This window comes from Aricia agestis, chromosome 8 (assembly GCF_905147365.1).
Source record: "Aricia agestis chromosome 8, ilAriAges1.1, whole genome shotgun sequence".
Taxonomy (NCBI): domain Eukaryota; kingdom Metazoa; phylum Arthropoda; class Insecta; order Lepidoptera; family Lycaenidae; genus Aricia; species Aricia agestis.
Window position 1 is genome coordinate 9151438 of NC_056413.1, and position 16684 is coordinate 9168121.

A 16684-nucleotide genomic window follows, 5' to 3' on the forward strand; every position below is an offset into this window, starting at 1 on the left:
GGCAGGGAGGGGGGGAGCTGCCCCCCCCTCTCCCCCCTCCCCCTGGAAGAGAAAATAAACGTCAATTTTCCTGGAAAGTGGGAATTAACAACGTGTTTATACCTACTCTGCGCAAAATTAAGTGTTGGAAACAAAATATCTTTTCAGCCGGATTAATAAAAGTCAATTGTCATGATCCGACCATCCTCTCGAAACAGGCTGACCCCTCCCCCCCAGCTTTAGCTGTAGTTCTGTATTGTATCTGTATTTCCATGTAACTGTATTTCCATTTTAATTTTAATTTTAAATTTAAATTTAAATTTTCCAAGTAACTGTATTTCCATGGGCGTACCCAGGATTAAAATCCTGGGTACGCCCATGGAAATACAGTTACTTTTGCAGATTGTATATTGATTAAAACCGCTTTGCTCAAGTTTTCGTTACCACTTACCAGTAAAACATTTAGAACACTGATGCGTATGCCTATTTAATAAAATATGGGCCGTAGCCCGTAATACTCATAAGGACGAAAAATGTTCACCTTTATAGCGATGGTATCATCCTGGAGGTAATAAAACAACTTGTATTCAGCCAGCTCGCCGAACGCCGAATCGCGATCATCCCAGACTACATTAAACCTAAAACAAGTTTTCAGGTTAGATTATATTTCCAGTTGGGTCGGGAACCGGAGAAGTTGAATTTTTAAACGAATGAATCAATAATGGCATCACAGCGTTTGTCTAAAATTCTATAGGAACTTCGAAAAGTCAAGGAAATAGCATTTCCAGCGCTCATCTCTCAATATATATTGTATAATGTATAGTAGTACTAAAGTACTACTATACATTATACAATATATATTATGTAACATAAATTTTACTTATTATTATTGATTACATGATAAGAACGGTACAAAGAATAATTATCCTGTAAAGAAAACGTTTTTAAAAACTTTTTTATTTTGAACTGGGAGGTAAGCCCTAAAGCTGCATATTGCACTGTTGTTTTATCAATAAAAAAATGAATTCGCTGGCCACTCTATAAAAGCACATCGATGGTCATAATTGCATTTAAAAACAAACATTCCATATTTTAAAATTGGAATATTTTGTTTGGGTCAGCCGATACGTCATCACGAACAATGCGGAAGGAACACTTTGCAGGTAAGCAGCCGAGATTTATTGATATAATATTCGGCCATAATGGCCCCAGTTAATACTTCAGCATATGAATAAATAATGCCCCAAGTCCCGACACAACCATAACGCAATAGGGCGTGCAAAGGCCCCATTTTTAACATGGCTTGTTACTAATATTATATTGTATTCTGTGATATGGCCACACATGGCCTCTTTATCTATCAAACTTTCATGAAATTTGTTTATCACAATAAATATTACTTTTGTTTACATGAATATTTTATATTGTTTAAGTTAAATAAATGTTATTCACCTGTATAATTCTGTACCCTACACGCTTGGGTCTTGGGTAGATGTTTAAACAGGTGTTACAAAGTGTAAATTTTGGCCTTCTTTATGTAATTGATATTCAACTGTACTAATATAAATTTAATTTTCCAAAAATCTTACAGCACTGTTTTTCTAGCCATCATAAAATTATCGGAGCTATTATTCATTTAATAGGTAGCAATTCTATTTGCTTTGTTCAGAAACTTTGAGTAACAATTAAATTTGATTTACATGAATTTCAATGAATTTCACTTAAGTGTTTCGTTCCAGCTGACTTACCCGATGAATTATTTGCAAATTATTTCAACAACATTACCCCCGACTCCCGAGTATAACGAGTTAAGCTGATGGGCAGTTGCTTATCTATTTTTTACGAATGTTCAATTAAATATCCGCGTGCTATCAGAATGGGATGCGTCCTTTGGAACTGAGACGCGCACTGATAGCTGGCCAGTCGTAGGGTCAGCAAAGGTTTCATCCAATTCTGATCGCGCGCGGATTAGGGCCGCGCTACACCGGAGTGGCAGCGGCGAGGCGAGCACTTTCAATGTCATACGATTTTAAACTTTATCTTCATTATTGTAATACATAGTATCGCTTGCGAAGTCTCGGGCCGCCCGTGGCCGCTCGTGGCCGCTCGTGGCCTCTGGCGGACTAGATTTCTCAAGCGATACTATGTATTACAATAATGAAGATAAAGCTTAAAATCATATTATGACACTAAAAGTGCTCGCCTCGCCGCTGCCATTCCGTTGTGGCACGCCCCTTATACTATAGATTTCGGGACTTTGACACGTATAATCATAGTACGTTTATAAATTACTTGTTGATGCCTGCAACTTCGTTCTGCAGAAATTTGTTTTGAAACAGTACATTTTTCCGGGATAAAAGCATCCTATGTGCATTCCCAGGACTGAAAGTATCGCCATATCTAATTTCATCAAAATCGGGTTGGGTAGTTTAAGCTTGAATAGGTAGCAGACTGGCAGACAGTCTGAAAGACAGAAACACTTTCATATATTTTATAATATTAGTATGGATTTTCATCAATAGGTAAGGGTTATCCACTAAACAGCGTCCGTGGCCTAATGGTTTGGTTCGCACTCTGAGGGTGTAGGTTCGAACCCGAGTCTGATCTCAAGTACATAATACAGACGCTCGTACGGTGAAGGAAAACATCGTGAGGAAACCCGCACATAGTTGGTCCCAGACGTATTGACTAGTTCTTTCCTCTGGACTAGGCCGACTATGATGCGAGAATGCCGTGTGCGCTTGGGCATTTAAAAATCTTGTCCCAGGCACTACAGTATTTGAGGAGTGGTCACTTCGCTCTGAAAAATACTGTATAAATCATCCATTACATTAAAGGCCTAGTTGGATCCACTCTAATCAATGCTCCTCTCTATGTCTATTGTCTAAGCGTCCATAGATAAAAAAACTTATTTACACCTTGTAACATCTTATCAATCTGCGATCTAATCTAGATATCTGATACGGCAGTTATAATATCCATTAAATGGGAAAAATGCTTTGTTTGTTGGTAAGATGAGTACTGGCCTCCGTGGCGCAATTGGCTAGCGCGTTCGGCTGTTAACCGAAAGGTTGGTGGTTCGAGCCCACCCGGGGGCGGAATTATTTTACTAAATATCTATATATTAATACGTGAGAGAAAAACTTTGTAACCCTTTTTACGAAAAATGGGGAAACGTAGGTGCATGAAATTTTGCACAGTTATAGTTTATATGGTGAAGGAGTGCATCGAGCTAATATTATTTTAAAATTATGCTTTTATCATATGTATTTTTAACAAATAAAATGTTACACATACTACGACACTACTACAAGGAAAAATTACAGATTTTTGAGTGACAAGCCTATACATACGAATTATACTCTTTTATTTATGGTTAAAGTCTATTGACAACATGTTGACAAATTGAAAATTGATTATTGTTTTTTTTTATTTAATTTTAGATACTATTAGACAATGCTTAAACGGCCAGTCTGAGATCAGCTGAGTCCCAGAGACAAGAATTGAAAAAACTAAATTAATACGTAGATTCAGCAGTAATTGAAATAGAATTGATTTGCCGGACAAGTTCAAATATCTTCCTATTTCATAAAATATCCTTTTTTTTAAGGAGGGGAAATGCGTGACGCATCCCCCGCCCCCTTGGGGGAAGGGGGCAGGGGTATGTCGGACTCCCTCCGCAGAGGTTTACCGACTAAAACCCCCCCATGCCCTCGTCAACGCTACACGCGGAGGAGCGGGATCGCAACATTCAGCCTCCGCAGCGTTTGCCGCTTCCTGCATCTCTTCCAATGCAGCAGCTTTTGCCGCCACTTATCTGCACCGAGAGGCTCCCCGGGCATCGGGGGAGCCTTTCTTCTCGGGGCCTATGTTATGGGCGGTGATCCCCCGATCAGCCGCCCACAGGCCTACGCTTCAACCTCCATGGCGGGGTCGACTTCACTCGCCCCGACCTTATCGGCTCCAGGCCGCTTACGTGGCCGAGCCCTGGAGGGAGCCTTGCGCTTGCGCCTCGTGCCGGGAGCCTTGCTGGCTGCTATGATACTCCCGCTAGTCCCCAGAACGTGGCCGCTGTCTCTGCCGAGCTCTGCGCAGGAGAAGCAGCTAGGCTCCTCCGCACAGTCGGCGACTTTGTGCCCCGGCTTCCCGCAACGGAAGCAATTCCCGCTACGGTCTACCGGGGACTGGCAGCTCGATGCCAGGTGGCCGGTGTCCAGACATCAGTAGCACCGCTTTGGCCTCGCGGCCAGCAGCACCACTTTTGCCAGGACCCATCCTACTTGCAGCCGCCCAGAAGTTACTAACTTCTTGGCGGCAGCCGTGGGGACATGGAGCCATACGCTCCGTGCACCCCTGGGACCCACCGTAACTCTCCCCGACCGGATGTCAGTGGCTGGGCAGCCGCCTTCTTTTGCCGCCGCCGTGGTGACATCGGCGGCGGTCGCTGCGTCGTCCATGCCAGAGACGAGCAGATCAACTCTTTGGACAGGGCGAGTGATCCTCACTGCGTCTCTGTCGAGGACCTCCCTCATTTTGTTCGCGAGGGCATCCGCTTTCTGCTGGGCATCTTCACCGGTTACCTCCAGTATACGGGCGCCCGTTCTCGCCAGACGGAATCGGACCCTGTTCTTGTGGTATATACCCACCTCCTTTAGGTCGATCCGACTCGTCGCTTCCTTTAATATAGAGGCGTACGTCACGCTCTGGTCCACCCCCCCCCTTCTCCAGCTTCCTCTTCTTCTTCTTCTTCGGGGCGACTGTAGATGGTGTAGCCGCCCCCTTCTTCTTCTTACCCTTTGGACCCACCGTGGTCCAAGGGGTCTCTGTACGGGAGGAGCTGGTGTTCGCCCCCCCTTGCGCCGCCTCCTGAGCGGCCATAGAGGGCCGCTTCTTCTTCCTTGCCTTTTTAGGCCTGGGCACGGGCACCGTGGGGCCAGCAGGGGCCACTAAAGGGGCCAATGCAGCAACTGACGGTTGCAATTTCTTCTTTGCCGGTTTCCCTTTCGCCTTCTGCAGAGGGGGTCCCGGCATTTCTTCCTAGATCGGCCTTATGTCAGATGCCAGCGAGGGTCTCCGTCTCGGCTCGGGCAGAAGACGGTCCTCCAACCCAGCGAGTCTGGCGTTGAGCATATTGCCAAAGGTCCATGCTCAACGCCAGACTCGCTGGGTTGGGCTCAACGCACATCCACGTTTGCACGAGAGACCTCGGCCAACAGGCTGGGAAGTCTGTCTGTGCAACTCGTCGAGCTCCTGGCGTAACTTCGCCACTTGCCCTTCGAGCCGCGCATTCTGGGCCTCCAGCCTCTTGATCTCTTCCGTTGAGGAGCGATCTTTCACCTCATCGAATACCATTTTGATGGTCGTCACGGATTCTTTAAGGTACCTTACGTAGGTACCCTTAAGATTGGAGGACTTCGTGGCCACCATTTCAATGGTTTTCAGAGAAGTCTCCATCGTCTTCATTAGATCAGCGCCTGTCCGCTCCAAAGCCTCTTCTCGCGAAGGAGAAGAAACGGGGAGACCGGATTGGGAGGGGGCGGAGCTGATGGTCGCTCGCGTATTTCTCGCCTCCCGCGCTGCTTCCACGATCTCTTCCTCGGTTTGTAGCCGAAGGACATCTTGCGTATTAAAGATATATTGGCCGGTCGTTGGAGGACGGCCGCGTCCTCTCTTAGGTTAAGGCACCGCCCCTTTGCTGAGGGGCGGCGCCATGTCATCATCCGAGCGCCTCTTTCTTTTTTTTAATTATTTTAATTACGTGATTAGATAATTTAGCAATTCATTTAATAGCAAAATAAGAAGTTACGTTAGTGCTATTTGTTAATAACAAAGATATTTTGCATTATTATAAGACATTCGGCTAGCATTCAGTATAGTTGTGGTATAGACTATAGTTCACAAATTGGAAAGTCACGGGATTTAATAGCATAATATTAAAAATGCGATAGTATGTCTGTCTGTCTGTCTGTTACCTCTATACGCCCAAACCGCTGAACCGATTTTGCTGCAATTTAGTATGGAGATACTTCGAATCCCGGGAAAGGACATAGGATACTTTGATTCCAAAAAAATGTGTGTGGTTCCAGCATGATATACGAATTTTGAAGCAAGGGACCCCTGGCGTCATATTTATATTTCAATATCTTCTTACCATCACAACTTTGAAGCTATTGCTATTTGACATTTGTAGCGAAGATTAATACTTAGGGTGGGTTGCACCAACTTACTTTAACTATAACTGTAACTTAAACTATAACTTTAACTAAGTATAACTACAGTGCAAAATGTCAAATCTTTGGTTAAGGACGCCATATTTAACGGTAAGCATACCTGCTCATACTTATATCGAAATTTTTTCGTGTAAATTTACTATGTTTCACAGTGTTGTTATAGCAAATATTTTTCCTGGCAATTTTTTCGGATAATTCAATTTTTTATACTCTCAATCCCATTACCTGTAGATTTAATAAAAACATAAACGCAACAGACATCTTAAGAGAAGAAAGAAGAGAAGTTAAGTTAGTCTTAACTAATACCATAACTTTAACCTTAACTTTAACTTAACCACGCCTCTGGTGCAACCCACCCTTAATCGTTGCGTCAGTCAGTAAGTTAATTAAGTAGGTTCAAGATTTGCTAACACGCTACAAGAGGATTCTCGTATTGTGAGTTGATACCGGAATTACTAATGTGAGCAAACATTAGAGTGATATGACATCTTATACGATTGAGTGAGGAAGATATCGTACAGTTTATTGAAGAGTTCAAGAACATACAGCTACAGATACAAGAAGTAGGGTATAGATATCTATACATATTATAAAACAAAGTCGTTTTTTTTTTAATGAAAGAAGGGGCAAACGATTAAACGGGTCACCTGATGGAAAGTAACTTCCGTCACCCATGGACACCTGCAGCATCAGAAGAGCTGCAGGTGCGTTGCCGGCCTTTTAAGAGGGAATAGGGGGGTAATAGGGGAGGGTAGGGAAGGGAAAAGGGTAGGGGATTGGGCCTCCGGTAAACTCACTCACTCGGCGAAACACAGCGCAAGCGCTGTTTCACGCCAGTTTTTTGTGAGCCCGTGGTATTTATCCGGTCGAGCCGGCCCATTCCTGCCGAAGCATGGCTCTCCCACGGAAAAAATGTCTCATGTCCCTTTAATCTTTAAAATTACGCAACGGATTTTGATGATTCTTTCAATGTTAGATAGCCCATTTATCGAGGAAGATTATAGGCTATATTTTATCACACTAAGACTAATAGGAGCGAAGAAATAGAGGAAAATGTGGAAAAAACAGGAAAAATTATTTGAAAGGACTAACTTGTAGGCAATAGGCATCCATACTAATATAATTTTTGGAAAGTGTGTCAGTATGTTACCTCTTCACGTCCAAACCGTTGAACCGATTTTGCTGAAAGTTATGGAAATACTTTGACTCCGGAAAAGGACATAGTTAGGGTACTTTCTATCCCGGAAAAAAGTATAGCGCGGGATGATCCCGGAAAAACCCCGCCGGGGTTTTTCCGGGATCATCCCGCGCTATAAACGAACGAAACAATATTAAAAATAATAGTACAAAACTCAGCTTGGTATCAACTGTATACATAATCCATTTCAAAATTGACAAAGTAAACACTAAGAAAAATTCTCTGCAAAAACACCGTCTTGAGTAATGAATGAGATTTTAAAATGTAAGACTAATATGGAGGGGCTAGTGTTTTTGTTTCATTAAGGGAAATGTTTGCTCGGGCGCGTTGTGAAATTTAACAATCCTTTACATAGGGAAAGGAGAATGTATTAAATAACTGGACGACGGCCAATTCACTCAGAAAATGAAAATAACTCGAGCACACAGAAAATATTAAAATACAAAACTCTTACTTAACAAACACAAAGTAGACTTAGACAGAGGATACGTCATTAAAATTTTATGTTATTTTTTAGTAAGGCTACATTTTAAAATTTTGAAAATTCGTCTAAAAAGATTTTTTTTAATCAAACTACTGCTACTCAGAAGTTGACTAACTTAAGACTTCATCTTAACTTTAGTGCTTGAACTCCTTGATTATTATCCGTCAATGAAAAAAAAACAATAAACCCGTAGACCATAAATGGTTTCAGAAGCTCTTTATATCAAAATTTGCATAACGACGAAGTATTATCAGAGAAATTGGTTCATAGACAGATGACGGACCTAAGTATTTTGATCCCGGTTTGCCAAACCCAGCCGACAGATGTCGACTACTTACATTAAGTTGACTTAATCCGACCAAATGACGCAGGTCCATCAACTGACTATATGAATCAATTTTTTTTTTATGAGATAAAGGGGCAAACGAGCAAACGGGTCACCTGATGGAAAGCAACTTACGTCGCCCATGGACACTCGCAGCATCAGAAGAGCTGCAGGTGCGTTGCCGGCCTTTTAAGAGGGAATAGGGTAATAGGGAATGGTAGGCATGGGAAGGGAAGGGAATAGGGGAGGGTACGGAAGGGAATAGGGTCCCTACCCTATTGATATACCCACATGAGTTTGCGAAGTTCATCATGGATGAAATATAATATTGTGCTCTTTTGATCTCTATGACAAAATTAATAACAATTACTCTAGCAAGCGCTATTGTGGGTACAAAATAATAAAGAGTCTTCTTGTGTGACAACTGACAAGAAGATCCTGTATTATTTGTCCGGCGTCCCGTACTGGTGTCTGGTTTAGTAGGTACCATCGAAGAAATATACGTGGGAGCGCCATGCTTCGGCATGAATAGGCCGGCTCGACCGGAGAAATACCACGTTCTCACAGAAAACCGGGGAATTGGGCCTCCGGTAAACTCACTCACGCCGGTTTTCTGTGAGAACGTGGTATTTCTCCGGTCGAGCCGGCCTATTCATGCCGAAGCATGGCGCTCCCACGTATATTTCTTCGATGGTACCTACTAAACCAGACACCAGTACGGGACGCCGGACAAATAATACAGGATCTTCTTGTCAGTTGTCACACAAGAAGACTCTTTATTATTTTGTACCCACAATAGCGCTTGCTAGAGTAATTGCTATTAATTTTGTCATAGAGATCAAAAGAGCACAATATTATATTTCATCCATGATGAACTTCGCAAACTCATGTGGGTCTTTCAGCTGCACTCAGATGTAATGAATAATTACTTAACTTTAATTAAACGTTATTCAACTTTATAATTTTAATAATGATTTTGACATTAGTAAGCTCCTTACTTTTTCTGACAAACTATTCATTGTAATAGTTTTAATCGATAATCCATATTCCATCCATATTCCATACTAATATTGTAAATGCGAAAGTGGTGTCTGTCTGTTAGCTTTTCACGCCCAAATTGCTGAACCGATTTTGCTATTTGGTATAGAGTTACTTTCAGTCCCGGGAAAGGACATAGGATATTTTTTATCCTTGGAAAATATACGATTACCGCACGATAAAAGACTTTCGGACCAACGGAGTTGTGGGCATTATCTATATTCTATAGTAAAGTTATAATATTTTACTATCATCTATAATAATTAATAAGTAAATAAAATTCTCGTGTCACAGTGCTATATGCGCGAACTCCTCCAAAACGGCTCAAGCTCAACCTATTTTAATGAAATTTGTATACTTACAGTTTGCAGTACATTCATAAGGCCTGAGAATAGGTTTTATCTGCTTTTATATTGATACTAGAAATAATTTATATGGCAAAACAACTCTTTGCTGGGTAAGCTGTTATTATTTTAATTTGGTGGAATCTTACGTGAGAACTTTCCCATCGTATTCCAGGAACCGGCGTACGGGATCGTCGTGGGTTCTCGCCTTCTGTGGGGGTTTCACCATCTTCCATCTCTCCTTTTGCGTGTACGCGTCCTCCGGCAGTTCCTCCTCTTTGGACAATTCAATTCCTTGTGACTCTAGCCATTCCTGTAAACAATATATTTTATAAAATAATATTAAGTGATATCGTTTTGTAGAATGTAATAAAAGGTGTAACTGATCTTTTATTACATTTCACTTTTACGTCTTTATGATGTGTTAACATTTTGTTACTTTTTCCAATTTTTGGTGCAAGGAATATCCCAGTCGTTTTTGTATACCTAGTTATTTAATATCAGCATTTAGTAAAGACGTCGTCTTATTATAATTCTCAATTAAGTATCCTAAAATAGTCATATTTTATGAAATTATATAAACTGACTAGTTGTTCCGGCAAATGTTGTTTTGCCATATAAAGTATTTCGCCCATATTATTATTATTTTATTGAAGTGTCCAAATAAGTATGGCACCATGGCAATGTCCATAGTTATCCCGTCGCACAAACAATGGTCGCCGTCAGTCTCGAGTTGTAAATATAATTTTCTATTATTTATTCAACAAAATATGCACTCATCAATATAAAAAGTAGCCAGTAGCCTCAGACCTACTGATTATGCATGTAAAATTTGGTAAGGATCAGTAAAGCCGTTTCGGAGGAGTACGGTAACTAGCATTGTGACACGAGAATTTTATATTTAAGAAGATTATTTCCATACGACTATCAAGTAATAATGACAAAAATTAAATGCCGCGTCACTAACTCCCTACGTATCGTCAAGCGGCTACAGCGTAAACATTATCATTAGTCCGATAACTGGCGGGGAGCTTGTCGCTTGTGTGTAAAGATAACATTACGGAATACAAAATGCAGCTCACACTAACGAGCCCGGTGGTGCAATCCTACATCGTGTATTCAGCGGTATTGGCGCTCAAATTGCTATTCATGTCGGCACTGACGGCAGCTACTCGTTTGACCAAAGGTATCTACGCGAACCCTGAGGACGCTAAGACTTTAGGCGGCAAAGTGAAGTACGACGACGCTAGAATAGAGAGGATCCGCCGGGCGCATCTCAACGACTTGGAGAACATCCCCGCGTTCTGGGTTCTGGCGGCGCTGTACGTGACTACTGGACCGGTGGCCGCATGGGCCACTCTCCTGTTCCGCATATTCACCCTGGGCAGGATAATACATACGGTGGTGTACGCGATCATTCCCCTGCCGCAACCGGCCAGGGGACTCGCATTCGGAATCCCCATGCTGACTCTGTTCTACATGGGGTCACAGGTCATACTTTATTACATAACAGCGATATAAACACTAATGACGTGATAATGATGAATGTAAGATATTTGAATAAACTTTTTGAGACTTATTTGTTTTGTTCCTATTTCACCCAATTTTTTAACAAAGTATTTTTTAAACCCTGTCATTAAATTTAATAATTACTTTGAGTATAATATTGTAATTATTTTTATTTACCTATCCTCCTGAGTCCAGAGCTATAATACAACTCCAGTAACGTTTCAAATTGAAGGTCAAAGATAATAATAATTTCAATTGACCCAAAAGGTTATATTAGGTAATAGGGCAAGTCGGTATCATGACTATCACTGTATTAAATATAAAACCATTGTATGCAGATTATATTAAGTAACTATGCTGAAAATAATAACACTGAGCTATAATAATTATTTCTTCAGTAGAAACTGCAACATAGCATTACCAAGTACGTGCGACTACAATGCCTTAAAGGTCCGTAGATATTTTGATAATTGTTTACTAAAGTGTTACATTTATTAAAAGAATAACACCAATAGAAGAGCGCCATTTAGTGTGCCTACAAAAACGTCAACCAGCTCGACAAAAACTCACAAACTCCAGTAGCCACACTACTAAGGCGGGATGAGTCACGGTATCCAACAACCGGTTTGGTACAGCGAGCACGTATTCCCGTCCACTCTTCGCACAGACTCGGAAACAAGCGCATCGAATATTCTTAAAAATTATTAACGAAAACCTCAACAAAATGACGCTAACATTATCGAATCCAGTACTACAGTCGTATATCGTGTATTCTGCGATGCTGGCCCTAAAACTACTATTTCTATCATCACTGACTTCATTGACGCGGCTGGCGAAAGGCGTGTTCGCAAATCCCGAAGACGCCAAGACTTTTGGAGGCAAAGTGAAGTACGACGACGCTAGCGTAGAGAGGATACGCCGCGCGCATCTCAACGACTTGGAGAATATCCCCGCGTTCTGGGTGCTGGGAGCGCTGTACGTTACCACCGGACCGTACGAACTATTCGCCACATTCCTGTTCCGCATATTCACGCTCAGCCGAATAATGCACACGCTGGTGTACGCGATATATCCTCTACCACAGCCGGCAAGAAGAATCGCATATCGAACCTCTCTACTGATCCTCTGTTACATGGGCGTGCAAGTCACCATTTATTATGCGACAGCAATGTAATTTACGACTTACTTCTTATAAATGTATTTGACTGAATAAAGTTTTTATAAAAATATATACATTTTTTACTGATTTACTTGCTTCTTCTGTTTTATATTATATTGTAAATTAAAAAATAAGCTGTAGAGTGTACATTCGTATCCTTTCTCGGTATCACTTTCCTTTTTTAATCAAAAATAATAATATGAATTCAAATTTATAATTGCTGGTGAAAGAGCAGAGGAGAAACACGTTTTGAGGTCCGTACGATTCACTGTCTGAGAGCTAAAACTTTCTATTTTGCACTCACAGACCACAGTCAACACACAAGGCCTGCAGTGTGCCGTTACATATTAAATATTAAAAAAACTCGTAACAATGATCGAAATAACACTACAAAACCCTATAGTACAGTCCTATATTATACACGTCACGATATTGACGGCAAAATTACTGCTGATGGCAACACTGACGACTACGATTCGAATGACGAAGGGAGTGTTCCAGAACCCCGAAGACGCGAAGCTGTTTAGAGGAGAAGTGAAGTACGACGACACGACGGTGGAGAGAGTTCGCCGAGCGCATCTGAACGACCTGGAGAATATCCCTGCGTTTTGGCTGCTGGGGGCGCTCTACATCACTACCGGGCCCTGGGACACCTGGGCCATTCTCCTCTTCCGCATCTTCACGGTCAGCAGACTCGTCCATACGTTCGTGTACGCCATCTGCCCGATGCCCCAACCCATCCGCGCGATCGCGTACGCCATACCCTTTATCATTATGCTGTATATGGCCGTTCAAATTGCGTTGTTCTACATCACTGCTATTTGAAAAGTTGAGAAAATACTTTTAGTCTGGTGATGGTATTTTTAGTATGTAACAGTATCTATTGATTTTTATTTTTGTATCTAAGGTGAAGGTTTCTATTTACTAAACAGAATATACAGATGTGTGCAATAAAAAGAGTTTTACTTGCTACCTGATTTCTTACCCATAATATCGTATTAAATAGCTCGTGTCGCTGAGGCGCTTGCCCATACAAAAGTGAAAAAAAAAGATCTTTCAGCGCTGCTACTTTCACAGTGAACTCTATATATGGAAGAAATTTATATACAGATACTTAGTTCACTTAGTTTTGTTACAGTCCCTGTAAAATGGATATTCAATAAAATTTAACGAAAACGATAAATTCTACAATTAAAAAAATTTTACGCCTGGCCTTGGCTAGACTAAAATTAAAAGTCATGTTCATTACCAAAAATTTGTGCTTCTTTGCTTTGTAAATTATCTTAAAAATGCATTTAATTAAATGTAAGTATGTATAAAGATATCGTTATAATATTAAATTCGCATATTATTTACTAAATAATGTACATGATTAAATTGGATTAAGTTGGTAAGAACTAACAACAGCAGTAACTTTATACGGTTAATCGGTATCATATTACGAGAGGTCGAGAACCGCACACTCGCTGCTGCAGTTTTCCTTATATTGATTAATTAGGTAATTATTATTTCAACAACTTGTAAAGGAAAACCTTTGTTTTCCAGAAAATACATCGGCTTATGATGATGAAACTTTTAGTTTTCTAGAAAAAAAAAACAATAATTTATGGTGACTTTGTAATTTCGTCACACCAACGCAGCACCTATGTGGTATCACCATGACTTGCATCAAACGAGTTTTGATAAAATTTTGCCGGCAGTCGACGCCGGTACTAAACAACAAGCGAAACGACTATTCCGCTAACGAGTCAACGAGACACGAGTGTCGAGTAGTAGCAGTCCGGTGACCTCAGCGCACAGACGCACGCTTCGTAAAACATAACAAAAATGGCCTCAATATCTTTATCTGATCCGGCGGTTCGCTCGTACCTGGTGTACTCCGGCGTGCTGTCCTTGAAGGTGCTGGCTATGGCCTTCCTGACCGCGAAACAACGATACAAGAAGAAGGTGTTCGCCAACGAGGAGGACGCAAAGTCAGCCAAGGGCGTCGTGAAGCTAAACGATCCGGACGTGGAGCGAGTCCGCCGGGCGCATTTGAACGATTTGGAGAACATCCCCGCATTCTGGATCCTTGGAGCGCTGTACGTGACCACTTCCCCTTCGCCGTGGCTGGCCACGACGCTGTTCAGAGTGTTCACAGCCAGCCGTATCGTGCACACGATAGTTTATGCGGTGAAGCCTCTGCCGCAGCCGGCTAGGGCCCTGGCCTTCATGTTCCCGATGGGTATTATGTGGTACATGGGTGTCACGGTGATTATGCATTACGCGAGTGCTTTATAAATGTGATAGACTGATGTGCATTTATTGTAGGCCGGAATAAGTGAACCTATTTATTATCATTACTAGAGGTTGTTTGTTGGTGTTAAATAAATTATTTTTATTTATTTACATATAATTCATTTTTGTTCCTCAGTCATGTTTAATATCAAGAGATTGTGATAAAAGCGTCTAATTTTAATCAAAAATAATTACTAAATTAATAATTTTAAATTTGCTAAGCTGCAACATGCTATCAGCTTCATGTTGTTATCAATATCAGCTGTCACCTACTCAATTTATCGTTCTGATAGTGTTCTATAATTAAGTAAGTGCCTCAACTATTTGAAATAAAATAATTTTAGACTTTGCCTATAATGTAATTACAGTTTCTATATTTTATTTTATTTAAGTAATAGTTTATTGTGCACAAGAAACAATGGAGAATGTTACTAGGTATGCCAAATTGCTTGAAATTTTGTCACAGTAAAGGCTGTATGTATACAATTACACTAGTTTTTGTTGCAGTCAAAAATACCTAGTAGTTTTGATTTTATAGGCATTCAAAGGCGCGGGCCCCATACAATAAACGTGATTTTTTGCTCTATTTCAACAACGGCAACAGGTAGGCACTTGAAATTTTTACCAAGGTCTTAATTAAATGTGTATTTTAATAATTAATAACATTAGTATAATAAAATAAAAAAATAAGGGGGGCTCTCATACAATAATCACAATTTATGGCCTATTTTGCTCTATAAACTATATTCTCTATTTTAGACGTGGGAAAGCCATGCTTCGGCACGAATTGACCGGCTCAGCCGGAGAAATACCACGTTCTCACAGAAAACCGGCGTGAAACAGCGCTTGCGCTGTGTTTCGCCGAGTGAGTGAGTTTACCGGAGGCCCAATCCCTTGCCCTGTTCCCTTCTCTACCCTACCCTATCCCCTTCCCATCCCATCCTTACCCTCCCCTATTACCATGTTCCCTCTTAAAGTACTTACACGTATAATAGTGTAATAATATAGTAATGTGAAGTCACACGGTAACCAGGCCGCAGGCGACCGCGTCGTAAGGTTACAACTACTTGTTTGCTTATAAATCGGAAACTAATTGACGTATATACAAAGTAATTCTTTCACTAGTATTTTTTTTTATTTTTGACAGAGAATATGGAATGCTAATAATCAAAATTAGGTAACATTCTCCATTACAATATTATGACAATATGTAACACAGTAAGACGACACGAAGGATTTGCTTATTTCTCATAAGAAATTTCTTCCAGCAGCCCTACGGAGATACAGCCTTTTTTTCATGGAGCAGCTCTAAAATATAATACATACTTTTAGCTTCCATCAATTTGATCGAATCATTTTAGCTTATCTTAGAAATAACCTAACATTGTCTAGCAGACACGAGTAATAAATAGGTGATGCAGCTAACGCTATGGACTGTAGTTTAAGTAATAAGTACTTAATACTATACGCCTGTAGCATTAGAAGTATGGTAGGTATGTATGTAACATTAACACATTTGATGTCGTTATATTATTTATTATTATTCTAAAAGGTGTCTCGTCATATCTAGTTACAAATAAGCAAATAAGCGAATAATATTATTGTAACAACTATGAACTAACAGCTACACGAGTTGAATCCCTGGAGACACAATCGTAAGTCGTTATTCATGAGTCATGACTCAGACATGACCACTGAGCGTCAAGGGATCCTTAATTACATGATTTACATATTATTGTGTCATCTAAAGTCCCTGTAACAGGTAACTTGTTTGTAATTTCTAATACGAGTAATGCCCTATAGGCCTATGGTACCCTTGCAATTTTAGTTATTACTTATTATAGAGGTAAAAGTTTATGTTTGTTAGATCATTACGCAAAAACTACTGAACGGATTTCGATCAAAGACATGGCAGTAGTTTAGACTCCTTTAACATATTATGCTACTATTTACCTTGACCATTTTACAGCACAAGCAGCTTTTTCGAGGGCGGAGCCGCTGGAGTACCAGTAGCATAGTTATTTTACTATTTACAAAGGTCAAAACTTTATTTAAGAACTACGTAAATGATTTCGTAGAATATCATTAATCAGTATCATGAAGATTAACCTTTACCTAAGCGGCTTAGGTTAAGCGTTAGA

General features: G+C 40.7%; 4 protein-coding genes and 1 non-coding gene across 7 annotated transcripts in view; 4 read left to right on the forward strand and 1 right to left on the reverse strand.

The window, feature by feature from the left end:
• Positions 1 to 16684, reverse strand: part of LOC121729210 (EF-hand domain-containing protein 1-like) — a 45976-nt gene that overhangs the window by 17925 nt on the left and 11367 nt on the right. For all 3 annotated transcript variants that reach the window (XM_042117639.1, XM_042117638.1, XM_042117640.1), the window contains exons 5-6: positions 9748 to 9911; positions 521 to 617 (exon numbers count right to left, since the gene is read on the reverse strand). In XM_042117639.1, coding sequence (XP_041973573.1) covers positions 521 to 617; positions 9748 to 9911 — 261 coding nt within the window. The remainder of the gene's footprint in view (positions 1 to 520; positions 618 to 9747; positions 9912 to 16684) is intronic.
• Trnan-guu lies at positions 3004 to 3077 on the forward strand. Its single transcript has one exon. It is a non-coding gene; the product is annotated as a tRNA-Asn (tRNA).
• Positions 10591 to 12305, forward strand: LOC121729221. The gene is made up of 2 exons (XM_042117655.1): positions 10591 to 11105; positions 11839 to 12305. Exons 1-2 carry the CDS (start codon positions 10670 to 10672, stop codon positions 12279 to 12281), a joined length of 879 nt encoding a protein of 292 aa, XP_041973589.1. The 5' UTR covers positions 10591 to 10669; the 3' UTR covers positions 12282 to 12305.
• On the forward strand, positions 12590 to 13114 carry LOC121729220 (microsomal glutathione S-transferase 1-like). The gene has a single exon (XM_042117654.1). It carries the CDS (start codon positions 12639 to 12641, stop codon positions 13089 to 13091), a length of 453 nt encoding a protein of 150 aa, XP_041973588.1. The 5' UTR covers positions 12590 to 12638; the 3' UTR covers positions 13092 to 13114.
• LOC121729219 (microsomal glutathione S-transferase 1-like) lies at positions 14018 to 14643 on the forward strand. Its single transcript, XM_042117653.1, has one exon. It carries the CDS (start codon positions 14094 to 14096, stop codon positions 14544 to 14546), a length of 453 nt encoding a protein of 150 aa, XP_041973587.1. The 5' UTR covers positions 14018 to 14093; the 3' UTR covers positions 14547 to 14643.